The 24,823-nt window shown below is 44.0% G+C and overlaps 1 protein-coding gene across 1 annotated transcript in view; it reads right to left on the bottom strand.

The window, feature by feature from the left end:
• LOC126484500 (probable cytochrome P450 6a14) overlaps positions 1-24,823 on the bottom strand; it is a 59,724-nt gene that overhangs the window by 23,022 nt on the left and 11,879 nt on the right. The window contains exons 2-5 of the mRNA XM_050108039.1: positions 17,922-18,151; positions 14,158-14,396; positions 6,215-6,477; positions 1,719-1,909 (exon numbers count right to left, since the gene is read on the bottom strand). Coding sequence (XP_049963996.1) covers positions 1,719-1,909; positions 6,215-6,477; positions 14,158-14,396; positions 17,922-18,141 — 913 coding nt within the window. The 5' untranslated portion in view covers positions 18,142-18,151. The remainder of the gene's footprint in view (positions 1-1,718; positions 1,910-6,214; positions 6,478-14,157; positions 14,397-17,921; positions 18,152-24,823) is intronic.

The raw sequence follows: 24,823 nt of genomic DNA, 5'->3' as shown, positions 1-24,823 counted from the left end.
AGAGTTCGGTGTCCAAACACACTTGACAGCGCTGATCAGAAGTCTGTAGACTAATCACCTCGCAGCTGTGAAGACAAGAGCTCGCAAGGTCTGATTTCTTCAGTGTATCAAAAGGTGTTAGGGTTCTGTTCAGTCCCCACCCCCCAGCTGAAAGAGAATTACGCAGAACTTGTCATTGGGACTGTTCTTGACGGCTGGATTGTAAGGTATGTCAGTTGGTGGAAAAACTATTAACAACTTCCAATTTGCTTATGTTGCTGTGCTTTTAGCGGGCAGGGAAGATGAACTAGCTGAGCTACTAACAAAAGTTAAAGGACATTAGTCTGTCATATGGACTGGACCTCGATCTCCAAAAGCCCAAAATAATGATAATTCACTGAGGAGCGCAGGTTCAACTCACAGGTCGATTAAAGAACCTGAAAGTTGGGCATTTTTGCATCTATCTTGGGCCAACCAATTGCGACACATGGAGGCTGAGAAGATGAGGTAAGAAGACGGATCACGCTAGAGCGAGTGGCTATAAAGGCGCTCAACAAGAGCTTGGAGAACAAAGCAATAACGAAAAACACAAAGGTCCGGCTTGTTGAAACATTCGTTTTTACCGTCTTTTTTTGTGACTGCGAAACATGGACACCTAGGGCATTGGTGTTGGCGCAGGAAACTGCGCATAAAGTGGACCGAAAGAAGACCATATACGACCATTATTGAGCAACTCAGTCTCTCCAGGCGTCTTTCTACTTGTGTCAACCAATACATTCTGCAGTTCTTAGGCCACATTGTGAGAAAATATGGAAAAAGAACATAGAGAAAATAGTCGTGAAAGAGAAGATCGAGGGAAAGGGACCAAGGAAAAGAGCAGCGAGCAGATGGGTGGATCAGATCGAGAAGATCTCTGATCTACCTCTTCAGCGGGCTCTAAGAGAAGATCGTAACGGTCCAGAATGGAGAAGTATGGCTCATGGAGTCACAACGCTCAGCAGTGAGCACAACGACTTGTAATGTTGACGACTCGCTTGTAACGTCGAGTTAATGTGGTTAACTGCCTTAATTTGACGATTACTTTGACGTTTTCTCTGTCTTTAAGGTTCTTTAACCTTCATGTCTAAGATGTTTCCAGAAATTACTGCTAGGGTTGCGGCCTGCACACGCAGCTTCCCTCTCTAGTGACTTGACAGTCAGTTAGGTCTGCAAGGCTGTCGAAAAAATGTACGTAGTAAGCGCGCCCCTTTCCTCTGTTTGTTGCTCCCTCGTTTCTACTCCAGTTTGTAAGCTTTGTACTGTTTTAATCCACTATCATCAGTTCTTTTCACTTTTGCAAGCTGTGACCACCTCAATATTTAACAAAGATAAGTAACTTTGACTGTTTAAGTCCCATATATTAAGTAAACTGAGCGGCCTACTGTACTTGATTGATCTTTATCTACTCTTTTAAATATCACGGACGATGGATTGTTTGTCGCCCTACCCTTGTAACACTCCAAAAGACTTCACAATCGGAGGTTTCTAAAAAGTATCAGTGTCTAATATATTACTTGATTAATATATTAATCAAGTATAACTTTTGTAATACGGGATTGACGCACTTCAGCTACAACTTATTTCTTATCCAGAGTCTCTTCTGTGGCAAGTCCCACATTCTGAAACTCATTCGTGTTTTGTCCTACTGGAGCGCTAGCAGTCACAGTTGAGGACAAAAAAAGAGAAAAAAAAGCACTCACTCCACTTGTCGTCCTCGTCCTTCTGCTTGTTTGCTCCCGGCCGGTCGCTGTCGACGCAGCCCACATTCTTCAGCTGGATCAGCAGGTGCATGAAGTCGTTTCTCGTTACGCCGTTGTCCTCCCTGTACTTGACCGTGTCGCTCACCATCTTGCGGAAGTAGTGCGACACCTCAGTCAAGTTGCTCTTGGGACTGCAGGAAGCACAAGGAAATTTGTCTTTAATGGCCTACAATTGTTCTTACCGGGTTGCTAGAAATTAAAGAATTAAAAAAAATGTCTACGAAGCTCCACACCGTTTTCCACAATTAGTACGGTTTGAATTAGCGACGATGCCCTCTTTCATTTAGATGGGTTCGTCAATACGCAAAATTGGTGCATTTGGAGGACTGAGAATGCGCATTTCGCGATCGAGAAGTCTCTTCACCCTTAACGGGTTACTGTGTGGTGTGCCGGCCGGGGTGGCCGAGTGGTTCTATGCGCTTCTGTCTGGAACCGCACGACCGCTACGGTCGCGGGTTCGAATCCTGCCTCAGGCATGGGTGTGTGTGATGTCCTTAGGTTAGTTAGGTTTAAGTAGTTCTAAGTTCTAGGGGACTTATGACCTCAGAGGTTAAGTCCCATAGTGCTCAGATCCATTTGAGCCATTTGAACTGTGTGGTGTGTAATGTACAGTCACGGAATAATCTCTGCGATATTCCTTGATGGCACGGTGACTACCGAACTGTACGCCAAGGTTCTGGAGGACCGATTTCATCCCTTTGTCTAAAGTTACTCTGATTTAGACAAAATGTGGTTCATGCAGGACGGAGCTCGAACCCATCGAAGCAGGAGACTGTTTGATGTCCTGGAGGAGCACTTTTGGGACCGCATTCTGGCTCTGGGGTACCCAGAGGCCACTGGCTTGGGCCTCGATTGGCCGCCGTATTCTCCGGATGTGAACACTTGCGACTCCTTTTTGTAGGGCTATATTAAAGACAAGATGTACAGCAATAACCCCAAAAAGAATACCGTGCTGAAAACAGCCATGCAGGAGGTCATCGACAGCATAGATGTTCCGACACTTCAGCGGGTCATACAGAATTTCGCTATTCGTCTGCGCCACATCATCGCCAATCATGGCAGCCATATCGAACATGTCATGACCGAAATCTGAATATCTGTAGTGACGTTTATCTGTCGAATAAATTGTAAAATTTGGAAATTTCTGGTAAGGTATTATGGGACCAAACTGCTGAGGTGATCGGTCACTAAGCTTACACAGTATTTAATCTAACTTAAACTAACTTACGCTAAGGACGACACACATACCCATGCCCGAGGGAGGACTCGAACCTCCGACGGGGGGAGCTCGAATAAAGTGTATGCACGCCGTAGTTTGTAACTAATTTTTTTCCATATAGTTCAGTAATTGTCAGCCTGTAGTTTTAGTGTTTCATTTACAGTAACATCGTTACATTTCAGTTGCTAAATTTAATGTAAGCTATCAGTAGATTACACAGGATGGCCTGAGAAGGACGCTATCAGAAGAACATTTGTGCAGAAAGTGAAAGTGCCCTGTTGGCAGGGCTCCTCTGATACAACACGGCACTGAAGAAGAAACGCACCCTCTTCGTGAGTGCCGGTCCAGTCCATCCCTCTGTTCCGAAAGGGTGGCCACCCCAGTTCAGTGTCGACTGCCAACTTGCTGTGCAACTGGAACGTTCTCGTTGCTATCTCTTTTCAACCTAGCGTGGCACCACATGTGCAGGGAAAGTTTGCATAATCTGGCACGTGTCACTGTATGCAGTGGCGTTGCAGTAGAGGCAAACGGTAGGGGCAAAAGATGAAACAATAAATCACATTTAAGACAGGGTTCCAGGAACAACAAACTTTTCCAATCGGTCAGTAAAGAAAATAAAGCACAGCCACAAGTGCTTCCCCACGTTGCACTATTTTGAAAGTGTGCGGAAGGAGAAGAAAACTTTCATTACAGGTAATACCTCCAAACAGGTTGCCAGTGGACAGACAGATAACTACCATGTATTCTACATTGTCAGTAATGCAGTAAGACGTGTTGTACACTACACTTCCATCTGTTTCTACACTACAGTCTTACCTGTCGATCGTGGCACGCTCAGTCCGTGTCGATGCTTCTGCATCTCACGGGAGGTAATGAAAGGATAGGTACTTTATTTCAGTTTCTGTAATAATGTGTGACATCACCAACAACTTTAGTCTTGGCACAATTAAGAGCTACTTTAAGCTGTACGGACATAGAATCTGACTCGCTTATTTTACGATGATTCCTCGTCCTGAGAACCAACGGCATTGTAGACATATAATAAGATGTACCTCTACCTCTGTTATAGACTTAACGTATCTGAAATGTCCGATAGGCAGTAATTTATCGTCTGTTAAAAGTCTCCAGCCCTGCTACAGTGCCTGCTATAGGACCACGGACTACAGCCACAGTAATCCAACCATTACCATGTCTATTAGCGTCTGCGTGAAATTCAATACGCAAAAGACCGTAGGGCCATGCAAAATCACTTGGGCCGCCACTCCATTCTACCCTAATAGCAATATTATCAGTAGCTCTATATACTGTAAGGTGCGAACGCCTTCTCCTCCTATAACATCCCAGCATCACCAGTCTGTGTCGATGGCGCTGCAAGTGTGGCTGCTCCACGACTGACGCCGTCTTAAGAGAAACGTCACTTACGCCGCACTTCCTTATCTAACCGCAACGTGCCTTATGCAACAGCCGAAGTAAATTTTAGCCGCTCTGGCCTCCTTTAACGTTATATTCTTAAGTATCGGAGATAAGCATAGTATATTATTTTATCGAAGATATGTAGCTATACTTACTATAGGAACTGAAGCCTTTTGCGGATGCGTATCGAATTTCACGCTTACGAACTCAGACGCTAATGGACATGGTAATGGTTGGGTTACTGTGGCTGTAGTCCGTGGTCCTAAAGTAGACACGTACCAGGCTGGAGACTTTTAACAGTCGAGAAGTAATTGCTTATCGGACATTTCAGGTATGTGAAGTCTATAACAGAGATAGAGGTACACCTTATTATATGTCTACTATGCCGCTGGTTCTGAGCACAAAGAATCATTGTAAAATAAATGAGTCAGTGCCTGTGTCCGTATGGATTAAATGAGCTCTCAGCTGTGCCAAGATTAAAGTTGTTGGCACACATTACTACAGAAACTGAAATAAAGTACCTGTTGTTTCCTATTACTATAGAATCTTGTTTCTACGCATGGTCATCTCGTTTTGCTTTGACTGATCATTTGTTGATGCAACTATTTCTCATCTACGTTCTAGCGAGAAACTATTGACCACACTGACATAACCTATTAATAGTATCATTTCGTGACTTTCTAGCTGTAGCTTGTAAGTATCACGAAATAAATTTTAAAATAAAATAGCTTCATAAATTCGGCAAGTCAATAACGCGTTGGCACACCTCTGGCACTTGTGCAAGCCGTTATTCCGATTGTCATTGACTAATAGAGTTGCTTAACGTCCACCTGAGGAATACTGCGCCAAATTTTTTTCGATTTGGCGCGTTAGATCATCAGAATCGTGAGCTCGTTGGATGGCCCTGTCCACAATGTGCTCTTGGAAACATTGCATTTATGTTAAAATAGAGAGAGAGAGAGTGAGAGAGAGAGAGGGGGGAAGGAGAGAGAGACAAAGGGAGGGAAAAGAAAGAATGGGGAGGAAGGGTGGAAAGATAGATAGAGAGAGAGAGAGAGAGAAGAAAGGAAAGGGAGGAGGGGAGACTGGGAGAGAGAGAGAGAGAAAGAGAATGAAATGTAAAGAAGGGGGAAGAGAGAGACACAGAGAGAGAGAAAGAAAAGGGAGGAAAGGAGAATGGGAGAGATTCAGGGAGAGAGAGAGAGGGGGGGGGAGAGAGAGAGAGAGAAATAGAAAATAAAGAAAGGAGAAGAAAGTGGAGAGAGAGAAGGACACAAGAGACAGAAGAAAGAAAGGGGGGGAAGGCAGAGGGAGGGAGGGAAGAGAGAAGAAACAAGGGGAAGGAAGGGTGGGGCGAGAGAGAGAGAGAAGAATGAAAAGGGAGGAAGGGAGAGTGGGAGAGAGAGAAAAAAAATAAAGGGAAAGAAGGAGGAGAGTGAAGGAGAGAGGCAGAGCGAAGAAAGAAAGGGGAGAGAGAGAGAGAGAGAGAGAAGAAATAAAAGGGAGGAAGGGTGGAGAAAAAGAGAAGAAAGAATGGGGAGGAAGGGTGGACCGAGAGAGAGAGAGACAAAGAATGGCCTTGAATTTGTGCAACACTATGCGACGAGGCGAGGCGTGACGTCAGCAAAGAGCGGTCGTGCTCGGTAATTCGCATATCCGGAGTCCGGACAACAGACATGAAGAGAGTGTGGGACGGTCAAGCAGTCATGTGGGACCGGCAACTAACCGCTAGGTCTCCCCTCCAGCAGGCGCAGCCGCGTCGTACCCGCTCAAACACAGACCGTTTCAGCACTACAGTGCTTACCTTAAGATGGTGAGGAGCTTGGGGTTGATGGCCATGAGGACGGAGTTGACCGTGTTGCGGAAGTTTTGCTGGAAGAAGCGGCGGCCCCACTGCCTGAACGCCGCCTCCGGGTTGCGCTGGCAGTTCACCTCGACGCCGAACGCGACGGACGCGATGACGTCAGTGGCGAAGCGCGCACTCAGCTCGCGCATCTCGACCACCTGCCCTCTGGACGCGGGCTCCTCCAGCACCTCCCCCATCTCGCGGCCGCAGTCCGCTAGCGTCTGCAAGGCAGAAAGCGCATCACTGTAGTAACTATGTCAAGCTTTTCGTCACCAACAGTTGGGCGGATCGCACCTGGGGAACTGTGCAAAACAGCAGTTTACAACTGTACCGAAGTGAATGGAACATTTCAGGCACAGACAGGAGAGCGTTTGAATTTTTTCTTGACATCAGACTGGTCGCGGTTCGCGTGGTACCCACCTGTACAAAATCAAAAGACACACGAATTAATGTTGCACCTGCAGTAGGGTGTGAACTACCTGCAGTCACGGATCCACGATTCGGTTGTGAGGGTCTACAGTTCGCTACTGTCTCTCCACCCTCCCCGTACCGAAAACACAACTTGCTGTCACCCTCCTCGTTTAACGTGCCATAGACACCTGCGACTTCATTAGCAGAAACAGCTGAGTACGTACACGAATTGAGCCAAAGCCTTATGACCACTTTCCAGAACGAGACCGACAGGTACATAGTGGCCCTGTGGGCACATGTTGTAATAAGAAAAGTATATAAACTGGGCAGTGACAAGTGAGGAATCACCCTAGTGGTGATAAGGGCCGTGAATGGGGAAATCGACTTACGTAAGAGACTTTGACAAAGGGAAGACTGCTTTGCCTCCTCCGCCTGGGAAGGAACTTCGAGGAAACGGCTAGTCGGCACATTGAGCTACTGTGTCGTGACTGTCACGGAAAGTGGTTGAAAGTGACAAGGCGTTGGACGCCCAAGCCTCATCGCAGAACGTGGATGACGGCTGTTTGCCTTCTCTACAAAACACGGCAGTCGGCGATCTTTGGTATCTCTAGCGACAAAGTTTGGAACACTTGCTGAACGCAGGGCTCTGTATCAAACAACTCCGACGTCTGTCCATGTTGACCCAACCACATCGTCAGTTAAGTTGTTAGTGGACACGTCATCATACATATTGCGACGCGACTCAATGGAAACTTATAGCACAGTCAGATGAATCACGTTTCGTATTACACCAGATTGATGGTCGTGATTGGAAACGCCACCATCCAAGTGAACAGCTGCACCAAACATGAGGGGCGCCATGGATCGCAGCCTGATAGCGTCATTTTTATGCTACGTGGGACATTCACCTGGGCTTCCGTAGGACTTTCGGCAGTAACCGAAAACAGCGTGACAACTTTAGACTATGTCAACATTGGTGAGGACCACCTGCATCCCTTCATAGCTGGTGTATTTCCCGATGGCTATAGCATCTTCCAGCAGGATATCTGTCTGTGTAAGAAGGCCAGAATCGTACTGAACTGGTTAGAGGAGCATGATGGTGAATTCACGTTGTTGTCTTGTCCTCCAAATTAGCCTGATCTGAAACTGATGACATACATTTGGGGTGTCGTAAACTATCTGCGTCCTCAGACCACTGACCTATTATGTACGGGAACCACGTGACCTGTGTGTAGGCGTCTGTTACCGCGTGCCTCTAGAAACCTAATGAGGGCTTGTCACAGCACGCCACGCAAAATCGCTGATGTACTGCGTTCTAAAAGTCGACCAACCCGTTATTACAACGGTTTGGCCCAACAGTGCAAGCTGTTTTCATATCATCATTCTAGAGGAGTTCCACATTGTTTTATCTTTATCTTTTCCCATGGTTCGTGATGTGCCTTTTGACTCTTTGATTAAAAAAGTGCGAGGTCATACACATAGGTACTAAAAGAAATCCGATAAATGTTGGGTATACTATAAATCGCACAAATCTAAGGGCAGTCAATTTGACTAAATACCTAGGAATTACAATTACGAGCAACTTAAATTGGAAAGACCACATAGATAATACTGTGGGGAAGGCGAAACAAAGACTGCGCTTTGTTGGCAGAACACTTAGTAGATGCGACAAACCCACTAAAGAGACAGCTTACACTACACTCGTTCGTCCTCTGCTGGAATATTTCTGCAAGGTGTGGGATCCTTGCCAGGTAGAATTGACGGAGGAAATCGCAAAAGTGTAAAGAAGGGTTCGTTTCGTTTTATCGCGCAATAGGGGTGAGAGTGTCACTGATACTATACGCGAATAGGGGTGGCGGTCACTGAAACAAAAGCGGTTTTCTTTGCGGCGAGATCTATTTACGAAATTTCAATCACCAACTTTCTCTTCCGAATGCGAAAATATTTTGTTGACACCCACCTACGTAGGGAGAAATGACGATCACAATAAAATAAGAGAAATCAGAGCTCGAACGGAAAGATTTAGGTGTTCCTTTTTCCCACGCGCCATTCGAGAGTCGAATGCTAGAGAAGCAGTATCAAAATGGTTCGACGAACCCTCTACCAGGCACTTAATTGTGAATTGCAGAGTAACCATGAAGAAGTAGACGTAGATGTAGACAGTTGCAAGTAAGCAACACTTTTGTCTAACTGTCGGTGGCAGGACAGTCACTAGAAGGGTAACTCCTGCACAGTACAGCCCCTTTTTTCCACCTGCTGTCCATACGTGTGTAAACCCCCATGGCTCTTTTGTAACATACAGTGTGTATATGTGGCTTGCTAATGTTGTCTCTGCAGCTGAATCCTCACACCTGTAAATGATTAAAACGACCCTGCCATCGACAGCCTACACCTAGGGACTTACATAAAACGAATAACGAAACAATGAGTTATGGTTTTACTTCATTTGCTAGCGATTATGCAGCACCAGTGATCTTCCCGTGGGTGCGTTGGCCACAGTGCAGACAATGCGGCGTACCGTAATTCTCTGCCTACACAGTGGACGCAATATGCAGTCGGCAACCTTCTAGGGCTGAAATTACTTGAGTACAAGACAGAATACGAGTCAAAATTTCTGTTTGTTGACTAGTCAGGAACAGAAATTCAGGTATTTATCCATGAGGAAACACTTCAAGGTGTGTCAGACCCCACAGAAAGGGGAAGAGTCGTTGCTCGAGAAAACAAAATAACAACTGTGTTCACAGAGAATCGACTTCGGACATTATTTGTGGCTAAATCAAAATTTCTCCAAATCTGACCAGCAGATTCTCCTCTGTGGCTCTCGCCAGCGAAGTCTCTAGGTCCACCGTGGGAGGAAGTGCCTTCGAGCGACCCCTGCAGCGAAGTGTGTCCATGCTCCCTCCTGGACATGCAGAGCCTATGCTTGCAGTCAGTCGAGGTGTGGGGTAGCACAGTGATTAGCACAATAGACGCGCATTCGGGAGGACGACGGTTCAACCCCGTGTCCAGTCATCCTGATTTAGGTTTTTCGTGATTTCCCTACATCGCCTAAGGCAAATGCCGCGCTGGTTCTTTCGAAAGCGCATGGTCGCTTTCCTTCTCCATGCTTCCCTCATCTGAACTCGTGCTCCATCTCTAATCACCTAATAGTCAACAGGATGCTACACACTAATCTCCCCTCCTCCTCCTCCGAATCAAAGCAGCTGTTACAAAACATTACCTCCCACAACATGGATCACGTATCAGCCAGCCAATCGCCTGAAGCTCACACTCGTTTCCAAAGACTTTGTGGTAGTTTCTCCTCCTACATCTTTAAAAATACCAATCAAATACGCATCTGTGGTTTACAGTGGGAAACGGGCTCTGGCACTTCCCGTGAGAAGATTCCTCGGACGTCAGCTTGCGATCATCGCCTGTGATTGCAAGTATTCCTTACACTAGAAGGATGTCTTTTTCTCCATGTTCTGCCCCCAGCGCTCTTCATCCAGGTACGAGGTTCCGAAATATTTTTCGGGCTACCAGAGTTCAATCTCTCGCCTGCACTGCCCATTCTACAAGGGTTCTTTGGCCTCCAGCATTGTAAACTACCGCCTCCTCTCTCTACTCTCTCTCACGGCAGTAACTGCCCACCCCTGCAGAACATGACAACCCCCTTTCGCAGCCCCTCTTTAGCCGAATGTGGCTTCTGAGGAATTTGTTGCCCATGTTGCCCTTTTTGTCGGCACTCAGCCCTAAGTAACTCCTTGGCGTTCAGTACTACAGAAACAATTAGTACGTGATGCAAGCCAGTATCGACCAATGAAATAATTAACAGTCAGATTGTACATATAAATATAAACCGAAAATAACTTGTTATTATTGTTGTTCTGGTCTTTAGTCTGAAGACTCGTTTGATGCAGCTGTCCATGCTACTATACCTTGTGCGAGCCTCTTCTTCTCCGAATAACTACCACAACTTACATCTTTTTGAATCTGCTTACTGTATTCATCTCTTTGTCTCCCTCTACGATTTTTATCACCCACACCTCCCACCAACTAAGCAGGTGATCCCTTGAATGTCTCAGAATGTGTCCTATCAACCGACCCCTTCTTTTGAACAAAGCTGGGCCACAAATTTCTTGTCTCCCCATTTCCATTCAGTACCTCCTCATTACTTACGTGACCTACCCACCTAAATTACAACATTCTTCTGTAGTACTTGCCGTTACCGGTCTACATTTTATATCCTCTCCCCTTCAGCCATCATCAAATTATTTTGTTGCCCAAATAGCAAAACTCATCTACTATTTTAAATGTCTCGTTTCCTAATTAATTCTCTTAGCAACTTTATTCGAGTACATTACGTTAGCATTGTTGTACGTTTGTTGATCTTCATCATATATCCTCCTTCCAAGTTCTCTTCAGTGTCTGACAGAATTACAATGTCATCAGCAAACCTGAAAGTTTGAATGTCTTCTCCCTCAAATTTAATTCCTATTCCAAATTTTTCTTTGGTTTCCTTTACTACTTGTTCAATGTACATTTTGAATAGCACCAGGGATAGGCTACAACCGTGTGCCACTCCCTTCTCAACTGCTGCTTCCCTTTAATGCCGATCAACTCTTATAACTGCCGCCTGGACTTTGTATTTTACCCCTACTATCTTCAGAATTTCAAAGACGGTATTCCAGGCAACGTTGTCAAATGGCTTCTCCAAGTACACAAATGCTATAAATGTCGGTTTGCCTTTCCTTAAGCAATATTCTAAGGTAAGTCGCAGAGTTGGTATTGCCTAGCATGTTCCTATATTTTTTCGTAATCCAAACTGATCTTTCCTGAGATCTACTTCTACAAGTATTTTCACTCTTCTGTGAAGAATTCGTGTTAGTATTATACAACCATGAATTAATAAACTGATTGTCCAGTAATTTTCACTTCTGTCAGCAACTGCTTTCTTTGGAATTGGAATTACTACATTTTTCTTGAATTCTGAAGGTATTTCGCCTTTCTCATATCTTGCACAACAGATGAATGAGTTTTGCCATGGCTCTGTCTTCGGAGGCTCTTCCAGAAGTTCTGAGGGAATATCGTCTACCACCGTGGCCTTGTTTAGGCTGATGTCTTTCAGAGCTTTGTCAAATTCTTCTCGCAGTATAATATCTCTCATCTTATCTTCATGTACGTCCACTTCCCTTTCACTAACATTGCTTTCAAGTTCATTTCCCTTGTAAAGACCCTGTACAAATTGCTTCCATCTTTCAGCTTTCCCTTCATTGCTTAGGACATGTTTACCATCTGAGCTGATATTTATACAAGTGCACCTCTATTCCCCAAAGGCCTCTTTAATTTTACTGTAGACGGTATGTATCTTTGCCCTAGTGAAGTATGTTTCTAAATCCTTACATTGTTCATGTAGCCATTCCTGCTTAGCAAATTTGCACTTCCTGTCAATTTCTTAGACGTTTGTATTCCCATTCGCCTGCATCATTTGTTGCATTTTTAAATTTTATCCTTTCATCAATTAAAATGATCAAAGAAAAAACAAGCCACATTTGACGACTTAATCCACATCGCCAACCATAAGTCAAGAGACTCAGTCTCATTGACAGCACCTCATCGCTTGATTTACATATCGAGGTCGTTCGACAATATGTACTAGTAGCACTCAAGTCTCTGTCGCATAAAACACGGAATCCCAGCACGGGTGGCCCAGTTAATTACAACTGTATTCCACGAAAGGCCTAAAGTAGTGGCTTCTAACAAATGGTTAATAAGTATGTTTTACCCCATTAGGAGTTTCCAAGGAATTCAGTATGAGGGTACAAATTTTAGCGACTGTAGGCACGGCAAAATAACTGGGAATGAAGAGGCACGTTATTCCATCACATGCCTCATTCGCAGAAGAAGCAATCCGCAGAGTGGAGAACAGACTCGGTTTGATAAGGTTGATCACCGTTGTAGAACAAACGAAGTACCCTAGGAAACACTAACCCATAACCGTCCATAAAACCTACAACAGAGCGCGCAAAGCCTGTACACATGAACAGCCAGACATACGGCACCTGTATAGAGAGGCGCATATCGCCGCTATGCAACACATACAAGAAGGTCAATACAAAACTACAAAGCAAAAAACACATACAATTTTCAGCAAAAATATGATGCCATAGGCTGGACATTAACTTCCTACACTATTAATACGATTATGCACCACAAACGCCTCGGTAGTACATTGATTACGGGAGTGAAGAGATCATCACAGATGACACCAACCTGCTAGGGCCTAAGAACCTGCGCATTCCTCTACAGAAAAAAAGACAACGAATCAGACGCGATAGAGTAAGAGCTGAATAAAAGTGTACATCACACATTAAACATGAAAGCACCAGCTATCCAAACCAAGATGAGATTTTAAAGAGGTTTCCCTCACCTCTAAGAAAAATACAAGAATTATGAAACTCCTTGAAACCAAGCAAAGTAACTTTAGAGCTCCAACAACCGACTCTGACCTCATGAAATCGAATAACAGAACAAAACATCTTGGATGAAGAGAATTTTGCGGCACGGTAGCCCGCCTACTCGCATAAGGAGCTGGAGGTGGAGTTGGAGCTTAGAGTTGGTTTGAGTGTGTGCTGTGAACAACCATAGCTCTCCAGAATGAATTCCAGAATCCGTAGATCTGTGCTTCACACACTTGAGAAAGCTAGTTAGGGGGACTGTCGGAAGCTCGCTCTAGTTTGCCTACAACCTTCCAGACCGTGAGATTAAAACAGTATATTTATTATAATGTTATGTTATTGCTGGTTTAGTTTCAGGGTCAACAAAAGCATTATTCGCATAGTTCCGTGAATTGTGCAGCTAAAATTTCGCAACCAATCTCCGTTTAGAACGACCTGCTTGTCGTTAAACTGTTAGTCCATCAACCATCGCAACTGGCAGAAGTTTCGTTACATCATTAGATTACACACACTTCAGGAGTAGGGACTAGCACATTACGGACGTTTTCAGTAATAGTAAAACATAGCAAACAGCATCTCAAAAAAGAGACATTTTCCTTGGATTTATGTGGAACTTCAAGGTCTCGTTCAGTATAACACCTTCGTAGATGTCCGGGACCGTAAAGACGGCAAGATCTGATGACGAGCTCTTTCGCAGCGGAACACTGGCTCCAGATGCGAATAAATCAGACTGGTCGGTCTGAAAGAAAAAACGTTTTAGGGAAACCACTGGAAATCGGAATCTGGGTGGTCTGAATAGGAATTTGAAGCGCTGTCTCCGGAAAGCACTCCAGAAACCGCTGCTCAACCTCATTCACTCTTTGAGATGTTTCTGAGATACTTGAGCGTAGCTGCCCACACCCTAAAGCCAGAAGCAGGTCCTTGGGACATCAGAGCATAAGCCACATGCCGAAAGGCCGCAACGTGCTCCGCAAGTCTAGGGACAATTCTGCGTACTGCAAAATTAGGCGAAGAGGTCGCCGTGTGTTGAAAGTACTGAGAGAGCCACCTCACCTGGAACATCATCTTCATCTTGCCAGAAGTGAACGTGGGCGTCAGCTTCACACGCAGCCTCCTCCATTTGTTTCCACCAAGTAGAAAAAGGTGGCTGTTAAGAGGTTCATTTTCGTCCGTCTTCACTCCTCTGTCCTGGAAGGTCCAGAAATCCTTGACGAGAATTGTACGGATCAAATCTGGGTCCACTATCACGAGACCCGGTCGGTTAAAGAAATATATTCCGCCGAAGCGTTGGCCTGGAACAAACAAGATGGCTTACATTTGCTTCACGTTTCAAATAAACAGGTTTCACGCAAAAAATGGTTCAAATGGCTCTGAGCACTATGGGACTCAACTGCTGTGGTCATAAGTCCCCTAGAACTTAGAACTACTTAAACCTAACTAACCTAAGGACATCACACACATCCATGCCCGAGGCAGGATTCGAACCTGCGACCGTAGCGGTCGTGCGGTTACAGACTGTAGCGCCTTTAACCGCTCGGCCACTCCGGCTAGCTACAGGTTTCACGCAAACTCTTACACTTGCTATTCCTAACCAGACTCGTTATATGAACAGAGATAAATGCTCCTAAAGTGCATATACTGCTGCAGATTTTGCTATCTTAAAAGGCCATTTTATGCAGTTGATACTTCATGAAATTTGCATTTGAAGTTGGAACTCTATACGTATCTATTTTGGTATAATTTTAACCAGAAACTGCAGAGTTTGTTTACAGATATACTTTGTCAGTCACGTACTTCCTGTGTGCAAACTGCTCGAATCACGTACTTCCTGTGTGCAAACTGCTCAAAAATGTTTTGACTCATATCTGCGAACGCTTGTGAACGTAGAGTATAGGCGATCAGAGAAATAAGAAGCTTTACTAAACTAAAAAAAAACGTTTACTGTACTTTGCGAACAAAAGAATAATCAAAGTAAATGCAGTCACTTCGATATTGCACATCCTTTCACATTTGTAAAATTTTAATCTACTGCTGGGTAGCAGCGAACATTTCGTAGCTGCATCCCACGAACTATAACGGACTTGAATCCCAAATTCAGTTATTGTATGTTTCAAGCCTGTAATCACACAAAAAGTGTCACCAGACAACAGTGAAAGTGTGTTATATGACTCATGCTTACGAACTCAATCTTCTGTAGACCAGCGTGATCTAATGTGCTTGTAGAATCATGGGATGACGACTTTCTGGAAAAAATACAACAAAATATCTTCGTTCTCTAGACAGTCAGTGTGATCCTCTAGGGCTTAATGCTTGGTTTATGTGCGATTGTATCCTCCTTGGCCTGCTGTTCAGAAAGTGGTGGGGATGTTGGAGCACAAGACTCTTGTTATTTTCGATGGCGGTCCACATTGACCACAGATCATGTTGTCCTCACACTACACAGTCCTCAAATGACCATCGGCACCTTAGAGAAGCGTCCAGCATCCAGTCATGACATTGGCCTCAAACATGCGTGACGCATCACACTGATGAACCTGTGATACTGCATGCCTGTAAAGTGCATTGCTACCAGGGCGTCTTCGCATTTATGTAAGTTGCTAATCAGAGTTCAAATAAATCCTGCACACGTCAGTGAAGAGAACCCAAAGCCACTGATCCTGATACTATTCCAGGACTTCCCTTGCCCAGTATCATCATGCACCAGAAAGCTGGGGAAACAGTGACTTTTTCAGTTGTTTATAATGGACGTTTAGAGATTATAGTGTGTGGATGGTTATTTTCTTTATGTTGTTAGCAAACTGGGACTGTTACACAGTATCTCAGTTGTACCATGTTTTTTAGTATTGATGATAGTGTGGGGATGGTTACATATTATCTGGGTTGTTACCAAGTTATTTAGTGAGGACAGTGAAAGCTGTATTCGAATTCGCCCTTGTTTGGGAAGTCCTCTGATTAAAGCTCCAAGTGGTGCTAGCTTCGGTCGCACAGCTTGAGGTTATTGCTAGAACTTAGGTGTGCGGAGCCAATGGACGTGCAGCACGTTCCACGTTTTTCCTGACTGGTCAGCTGCTGTAGTAGGCCCGGTTTCTGCCAGAACTGAGCGCCCTTACTTGTGGTCGAATGGGAGTTCATTTCGAGGCGTGACAGTGAATGGTTCTCTGGCAGGCCGACAAAGAGGCTTCGGGCTATATCTGTGACTGATAAACTAATTTTAGTCGTATGGTGGAGTTCCTTTGGGGATAGGGCTCACATGAAATGAAAGAAATCCATAAGGGTTTCTTTGTGCATAACAGAGGGAAACATTTCACATGTGGAATCGTTCATTCCAGATTCCTTTTTCCACTGAGATAACTTGACGGCGAGTAGATCTTCTGGAGTAAGAAATTCAGGACGCCACACTTCGTTAGAAATTTTTTTCTAGTGCGTGGATAGCCAATACAGAAAGCTTCCCATCATCTGTTAGCAGATTATCAGTAAGCCGATCTTTGAAAAAATACAAAAAGAATATTGAAGTGTTTTGTTACACCTAGATTGAGTGTTTTCATTTAGAATATACTGTTACGCATGTGCCTCAGGGCCCAGTACTAGCCTGAAAAATGTTTTACATGTTATTCATTTCATGTTCAGATAACTGTGGGAACTCTGTCCTAATAACATGTCCACAGCTGTTCTCCTGGCTATACGTCTGCCTCATCTTTCCCCTAGGAAACATATTTTACATGTTATTCACTTCATCCTTAGATAACTGTGGGAACTCTGCCTTAATAACACGTCCACAGCTGTTCTACTGGCTATATGTCTGCCTCATCTTTTCCCTAGGGGGAAGATATCCATAAATATCAATTAAATGTTTCGAGCCAGTGACGCGTACGTAATGTAGTTTGATGTTCAATTTGAGCCTAATGTATTTTAGATTTATTTGTGGTTTCTGATTATTTCCGGAGTCTCAGATTCACGTTAAGCTGGATAAGCGGAAGCTCGCCGCAGTTCCTTTTGCGAGAGTTTTCTTGTTGACGCCGCGATGTGTTAAGCACCCTCTAATTATTTACTCAACTTTTCCTGTGCTAACAGAGGATAATGAGCGATAACTAGCAGGTTCTTGCATCGTACCAGTAACTGAATCACATATCGTTGCTTTTCACATGATTCCGTATATGTTCTACGTTCTACTTCCTTTGTTTTGAGTTGTGTTCATTAATTAAGTTTGGTGCTCTTCATTACTTCAGATGGTTGCGTTTTCGATTCATTGTTGGATGACAATGACAAAGTCCGTCAGCCCGACTAACAACAACATCGAATTCAGTTAGTTCACCTGTGTGGACGAAATATCTTCTGAACATACAACACGTGTCCAAATTTAGTCATTAGAAGAAAACAGATGAATGATTCCCCTACAGAGACTCAGGTGATGGAATAATATGCCTTGTTACTTGCATTACCGCGTTGCTATCCTCCTAAACCTTGCGTTGCATAAACTTTTGGCGTTGTTAGCATTCAATAATTTAAAAAAAGTGACACACTAAGAACGTCATGTGGGTGAACAACCAAACCGATATCGTATTCACTTCAAAGCGCGAAACGTCAACCAAACAATAATTAAGAAAGCCGTTTAAATATCGAAGAAAAAGTTTCTCCATCTAGTTCGTATATGGAAACTATGAGACCTCAAGTAGTTCTTTGCAGTGATCGTGAGTTTCTTAATAACGGATCAGAAATGAAACTACATCTCCGAAACTAATGATAAGGTTCTTATCCGACTGAACTATCAGTACAAAAAGAAGGAAGAATGAGTTAAGCTTTTCGGTGTGTCCTCTTACCTTTAAACTGCAGGTAAGCTTCATTCAGCTCTAACGGCCCGGACGTCTTTCCCACAAAGCTGTTGTAGACGTTGCCGAAGGGGAACCGCGGCTCGAGGTAGGGCACGCCCTTTCTCTGCCAGTACTTATAAGAGTACGAGAACCACGCGTACACTGCCGCCACTACCAGCGACAGGGCTACCAACACCTCGGTTAGCCACGACTCTGCGTAGAAGGCCATGCTGGCGACTCTGCAAAATAACATACAGGCATTGCATTGGTTCTCATGTGCTGACGGAAAAATTACTGTGCAGAATTTCACAGAAAATTGTTGATATCACTCAAGCCTTCCTATCTCTATCTCTCTCTCTCTTTGTGTGTGTGTGTGTGTGTGTGTGTGTTGTGTGAGTGAGTGAGTGTGTGTGCATGTGTGCGCGCGCGCCTTCCCCAACCACCACTTCACGCCCTCCGCCTTTTTCTAAACACCCACTCCCCACCCCCACACACAAACACAAACACGCGCTATCATACACACACATATATGACAAATTACTTAAGAAACCCCGCTAGAGAGAAGACCGGTGTACCCTATAGACTATAATTTAAATATCTATATTGGCGACATTGTTAGACAATGGAAAAACATGATCAACCGAGGCACTAAAACAGGACCTCATAACTAGATGAACACCATGATGTTCGCTGAGCACAACCCGAAAAGCTCGATAAATTGTCTGGACTTCTCATAGAAAGAGTAAGACAACGGATTTTAAAGTAAAAGACGGTGCGCTGCTGGTGATATTTTAGAGCGTATTTCCTGTTTTAATTTCTTAGGTTGTGCTGTAGGTTACGAGCTTGAATATTATATCGACACTAAATTAAATTAACATCATAGGATACAAAGAACACTAGGCAGCAGAGTGAGGAAGTAAATGACAGTAAAACTGTATAAGTAATAGATGCACTTGTTAGCACTCATCGCTCAGTCTCGCTTACAATAAGAAAGAAAGACCTGACACATACACAGGCCACAGAGATGGCATTCAGAAGACGCAAGAGACGTTGTCAATCTGCGGGGATCTGATAAGAAATGAAAACATCAGAATTACTTCCAAACTAGTAAATCTTTCTTCACAAAACTAGACCTCAAGCTCGCTACTTTGATATCACATTTGTGCATTTCCCACTCTTCATTTGGCTATGAAAATTCGGCCGAATATCCATTTTGTAATTTCTGAGAAGTTTGTTTATCATATATCACTTCTGACTCACTACAGCACGAAGATGCTGGATAAGATAAATGCTTAAGATTACACCGCAATCATGAGATAAGAAGCTGTTGCTGATAATATCCAACGCTTAGAAAAATGTCCAAGTGTGGGCCATTATGAAGAACCCCTTTGTGATACGTTCTTGAAACAATTGTCACAAAACTTACGGCAAGAAATAATGAAAATGAGAAATAATAAGATGACCGAGCGGTTCTAGGAACTACAGTCTGGAACCGCGCGACCGCTACGGTCGCAGGTGCGAATCCTGCCTGGGGCATGGGTGTGTGTGATGTCCTTAGGTTAGTTAGGTTTAAGTAGTTTTAAGTTCTAGGGGGCTGATGTCCTCAGAAGTTAAGTCCCATAGTGCTCAGAGCCATTTTTTTGAGAAATAATAAAAATGAGAAACAATAAAAATGTGGAGCATAAATAAAACCTCACAAAGATAGGCCATGGGAGCTAAAGGAACAGAGAATACTTGTGAAATCAGTATACAGTGTATCTTTGTGGACTGCAGATTGTCGTGACGTTCTCTGTGGTATAGCCTCGCGTATATCTCGCATCTGTGACAACTAACACACCTTCATTGCCTCAAGTTGGCACGTTTCCTGTCACACAGCTGGCTTTCATAGCTCTTCAGTGCCTCGATGTCGACGGGACGTTAAACCCAACTCCTTACATCCATAGACCTTCACAGACGCTTCAGGACATTAATTTCTCTGCCAGAACCTCAGTGAAACCTTGATTTTAATTGTATGAAAGGAAAGACACATTGATAACAATTTTTCAACCAAGACTTTCTAATGTGAACAAAAAAGGGAACGCCAGTATAGATTGTTCCGCAGACGCTAATGGAAGACAAAAGGTTGTTCACACGTTGGGAATTAAATCTCCCCCATGCTCAAGCAAACAACGAACTGTGCTCATGTTATTTTAATACACGAAAGAGAAATTGAGTGAACGAAAGAATATGGATAGCGATCCGATGATGATATATACAGATAAAAATTTCGGTTATCACAACTCTGCATTGTGCATTTGTAAGAATTCGTCCCTAATTACGTGTCGACAGGGAGTGAAAGTCAATATTTGTGCGTAACACTTGTGTGAAATTTAGTCCTGTTCATCAAAAGTGAACAGAGACCGTCAAATGAATCGCTAAGACGAAATGCTGAAAGTCTCTGTTCAGACGACTTCTGGTTATGACACTCAAAAAACCTGTTAGTTGCAAGAAGTGACATTCTACCAGTAATTGCAATATTTATATGTACTGCAACAAAATTAAAGGATCAGTTTATAAACGTACATGTCAGAAACGCAGACGCCAGTTTACTCTTGTGGCTGACCTCGCACCTGAAGGTAAGCAAAACCCACTTATGGGGAGTCGAAAGAATTGCCTAACCCTCAGGAGTTAGAGAAACCTGGAGACGAAATTGGTGTCGAAATCTCGCACAGGTACATTTTTGAAGTGCTCAACAAAAATGTGAGGGATGTCACTGAGGGAGTTGCTGAACTGCCGCGTCATAGAGGGACCGTTTGCCGTTTTATTCACATACATGATAATGCAGCATCCCCCTGTGATCACGCCACAGAAGGGAAGAAAACAGAAGCCCTGAAAAAACAAAAGACCCGTTTGCTGCTTCGGATCGCTGTTCAGTTTTCTTCGAATGGTTCTGAACGGTTCCTAGCGGTCCCAATCCGTGTAATGGAGCAAAAACTGTGGTCACACTACACTATAAAGGGGCAGATCGCGTTCAGTGTGGTTGCGGCCTACGAAGTCCTTACAGTAGGGCTGCAGCGCCCAGGGCAGCAGCGTCAAACGTTGTGAAGAACGTCATATTATTGCTCACTGGACTGCAAAATTGTCGTATTCGACAGTGAAATGCGTGGGCATCTACGTCCCAAGGGAAGGGGTGGTTTCATTGACTCTCCCTGTGTCACCCACTGGAGCTTTTAAGTATGTATTCTGAGTGGCTTGATGTCTGTAAAGTTTCCCTCGCCCACCCACAAGAAAACCGTATGATTTCAACGCTGGATATCGTTTTTCAATTGTAGAGGCGTCACAGTAAGCGTTGAAAAATGGCTAACGGGGATGTCATGACCTTCCCATCTTGTGACACGTCCACAAGGGCTTAGGACAGAATATTTGTGGTGACATACGGTGGCAATGTGGCATTATTAACCCACCTTACAGCTCACATGAACTTCTGAACTCTGGCCTTTTTTTCACATGTGTTTACACTTCGAATTATTGCTGAGCCCGAGGGTGACGTCACAGCGTGCCACACTGTAGCACCATTAGAGATGAACATTGTGGGCACCCCCGTGCGAAATTTCAGAATTATGCGTCGCAGTGTGTGACAGTTATGGGGTTTCGAAAAAGTGATACTTTAATTTTTGTTGCGCAATGTGTAAAGGGTGAATCACCTAAAACTTGCACCGTAAATATTGCGGAAATGAAAAGTGCTATTGATGTCCGATTTTCAGAGAATGGATCGGTAGTCTGGGGCTCGTACTATTAGCCAATATACATACTCTAATCATACTTAGAAAGTGTATTTTTTGTGCTCACAAACACTTTTTTATATGGAAAAAGATCTGTTGACATTACCAAAGTGCGAGACATCGTATTGTGAAAAGTTTCCACACCGACACTCGCTTCGGCCTTTCAACTATTATAGCTGCTGAAAACGATGGTGCTATGTTTGCTTGCAGTGCGCTTGTGTGTTCCTTGAGTGCATTGCGACTTGCTAATCAGTCAGTGTGTGACGGTTCAAGCAGTAGGTCGTGAGCGGGCGATGGGATTTACCAGTGCAGAAAAAGGCGACATGCTCGTCGTATATGGAGAGAGTAGAAACAATGCAGTTCGGTCTTGTACTGTGTGTTGTTGTTGTGTAGTCTTCAGTCCAAAGACTGGTTCGACGCAGCTCTCCATGCTACTCTTCTACTCCGAGTAACTATTGCAACCTCCATCCATCTGAATCTGCTTAGTGTATTCATCTCTTGGCCTCCCACTGCGATTTTTACCCTTCACGCTTCCCTCCAGTATAAATTTGCGATGACTTGATGCCTCAGAACATGTCCTGCCAACCGATCCCCCCTTCTTGTCAAATTGCGCCATAAGTTCCTCTTCTCCCCAATTCTATTCTGTACCTTCTCATCAATTACGTGATCTACCCTACTAATCTTCATCATTCTTCCGTAGCACCACATTTCAAAAGCTTCTAATCTCTTCTTGTCTAAACTGTATGCTGCGAGATATCCCAACTGACATCAACCATCTCGGAAATTATTTATCAACATTTTCAAGCAGTTACGTGAAAGTCGTAGTGTAACACCTTGACAACGTAACAAGGAAACAAGTGACGACCGAAGAGGGGGAAATTAATGTTCTTGCTGCTGTTGCAGTTGATACGCACTTTAGGTTCAGCGCAATCGCAGGAGGAAGTGGCACGAGTGAGGCAAGTGTCCAACGCATTCTTCGTCGACAAGGTTCCATTGCTATCACATCCCTTTTCACCAAGAGCAGCATGAAAACGATTATGAGAATCGTATTAACTTCTGTACATGGGCATAAAGAAAGGGTACTCGAGATGTATCATGTATCTTGTTTAGTGATAAAAAGACTCAACCAATTATGGCCGGATAAACCTCCGAAACCTGCACTATTTGTCTCTTGACAATCTCCGTTGCGTTTGTCAAATGGGGACGACAGCCAGCTAGATCCGCTGATATGCAACGACGTGTTTCTACAGCCTGCTCACACATCTCTGCCAAAATGCTAGCACGTGTGCAGCAGTCGTTCCACCATAAACGTGTGGTGTGGGATAGTGAACCATCAGTTCACTCACCCGTGTTTCATAGACAGAACACGAATTTTTGATACCAACATGATGGCTATCCAGCCCAAAGTGCACCAAGTATAACAGCACGTCTCAACAAATTGTTTTCAAGTCTTTGTATTGGACGCAGAGGGTCTGCCGGCCTCTTCCCAGATTTGATGCCTGTAGTCTTCTTTCAGTGGGGAAAGTTGAAAACTGCTGTCTACAAGTACATATCAACAACATCCGCTGATATGCAACAACGTATTACTGCAGCCTGCTCAGACATCTCTGTCGAAATGCTAGCGAGTGTGGTGGTCTTCAGTCCTGAGCCTGGTGTGATGCAGCTCTTCGTACTACTCTATCCTGTGCAAGCTTCTTCATCTTCCAGTACCTACTGCAACCTACATTCTTCTGAATCTGCTTAGTGTATTCATCTCTTGGTCTTCCTCTACGATTTTTAAGCTCCACGCAGCCCTCCAATACTAAATTGGTGATCTCTTGATGCCTCGGAATATGCCCCACCAACCGATCCCTTCTCCTAGTCAAGTTGTGCCACAGATTTCTCTTCTCTCCAATTCTGTTCAATATCTCCTCATTAGTTATGTGATCTACCCATCTAATCTTCAGCATCCTTCTGTACCACCACATTTCGAAAGCTTCTATTCTCTCCTTGTCTAAACTATTTATCGTCCACGTTTCACTTCTATACATGGCTACACTCCATACAAATACTTTCAGAAACGACCTCCTGACACTTAAATCTATACTCGATGTTAACAAATTTCTCTTCTTCAGAAACGCTTTCCTTGCCATTGCCAGTCTACATTTTATATCCTCTCTACTTCGACCATCATCAGTTATTTTGCTCCCCAAACAGCAAAACTCCTTTATTACTTTAAGCCTCTCATTTCCTAATCACCCGATTTAATTCGACTAAATTCCATTATCCTCGTTTTGCTTCTGTTGATGTTTACCTTATATCCTCCTTTCAAGACACTGTCCATTCCGTTCAGCTGCTCTTCCAGGTCCTTTGCTGTCTCTGACAGAATTACAATGTCATCGGTGAACCTCAAAGTTTTTATTTCTTCTTTTATTTCTTCTTTCTTTTGTTTCGTTTACTGCTTCCTCGATATACAGATTGAATAACATCGGGGATAGGCTACAGTCAGAATCGACATACCTAGTGTATACACTTGTGTTGTTCCTGAGTGTGTGCTACAACAGATGCTGTACAAGAGTCAGTGTGGGAACTTTTCAAAATACGATTCCTCGTAAACGTCTCGCTCTAGAATCCTGCACCAAATGTGAAATGTGCAGGAGCTCCATCGTGCATGAACCACATGTTGTGTCGTACTCGTAAAGGCACATGTTCTAGCAGCATAGGTAGAGTATCCCGTATTAAATCATGATAACGTGCTCCATTGAGCGTAGGTGGAAGAACATGGGGCCCAATCAAGACATCACTAACAATTCCCGCTCAAACGTTCACAGAAAATCTGTTTTGATGACGTGATTGCACAATTGCGTGCGGATTCCCGTCAGTCCACACATGTTGATTGTGAAAATTTACAATTTGATCACGTTGGAATGAAGCCTCATCCGTAAAGAGAACATTTGCACTGAAATGAGGATTGACACATTGTTGGCTGAACCATTCGCAGAAGTGTACCCGTGGAGGCCAATCAGCTGCTGATAGTGCCTGCACACGCTGTACATGGTACGGAAACAACTGGTTCTCCCGTAGCACTCTCCAGTCGCGAGTCATAAGCTGGAATGTTCCGTGCTCCGTAAGACGCCGATCAATTGCTTCGAACGTCTTCCTCTCGGGACA

This window comes from Schistocerca serialis, chromosome 6 (assembly GCF_023864345.2).
Source record: "Schistocerca serialis cubense isolate TAMUIC-IGC-003099 chromosome 6, iqSchSeri2.2, whole genome shotgun sequence".
Lineage (NCBI taxonomy): Eukaryota > Metazoa > Arthropoda > Insecta > Orthoptera > Acrididae > Schistocerca > Schistocerca serialis.
Note: the sequence above shows the minus strand (reverse complement) of the source record. Positions and strands in the feature narration are given on the sequence as shown.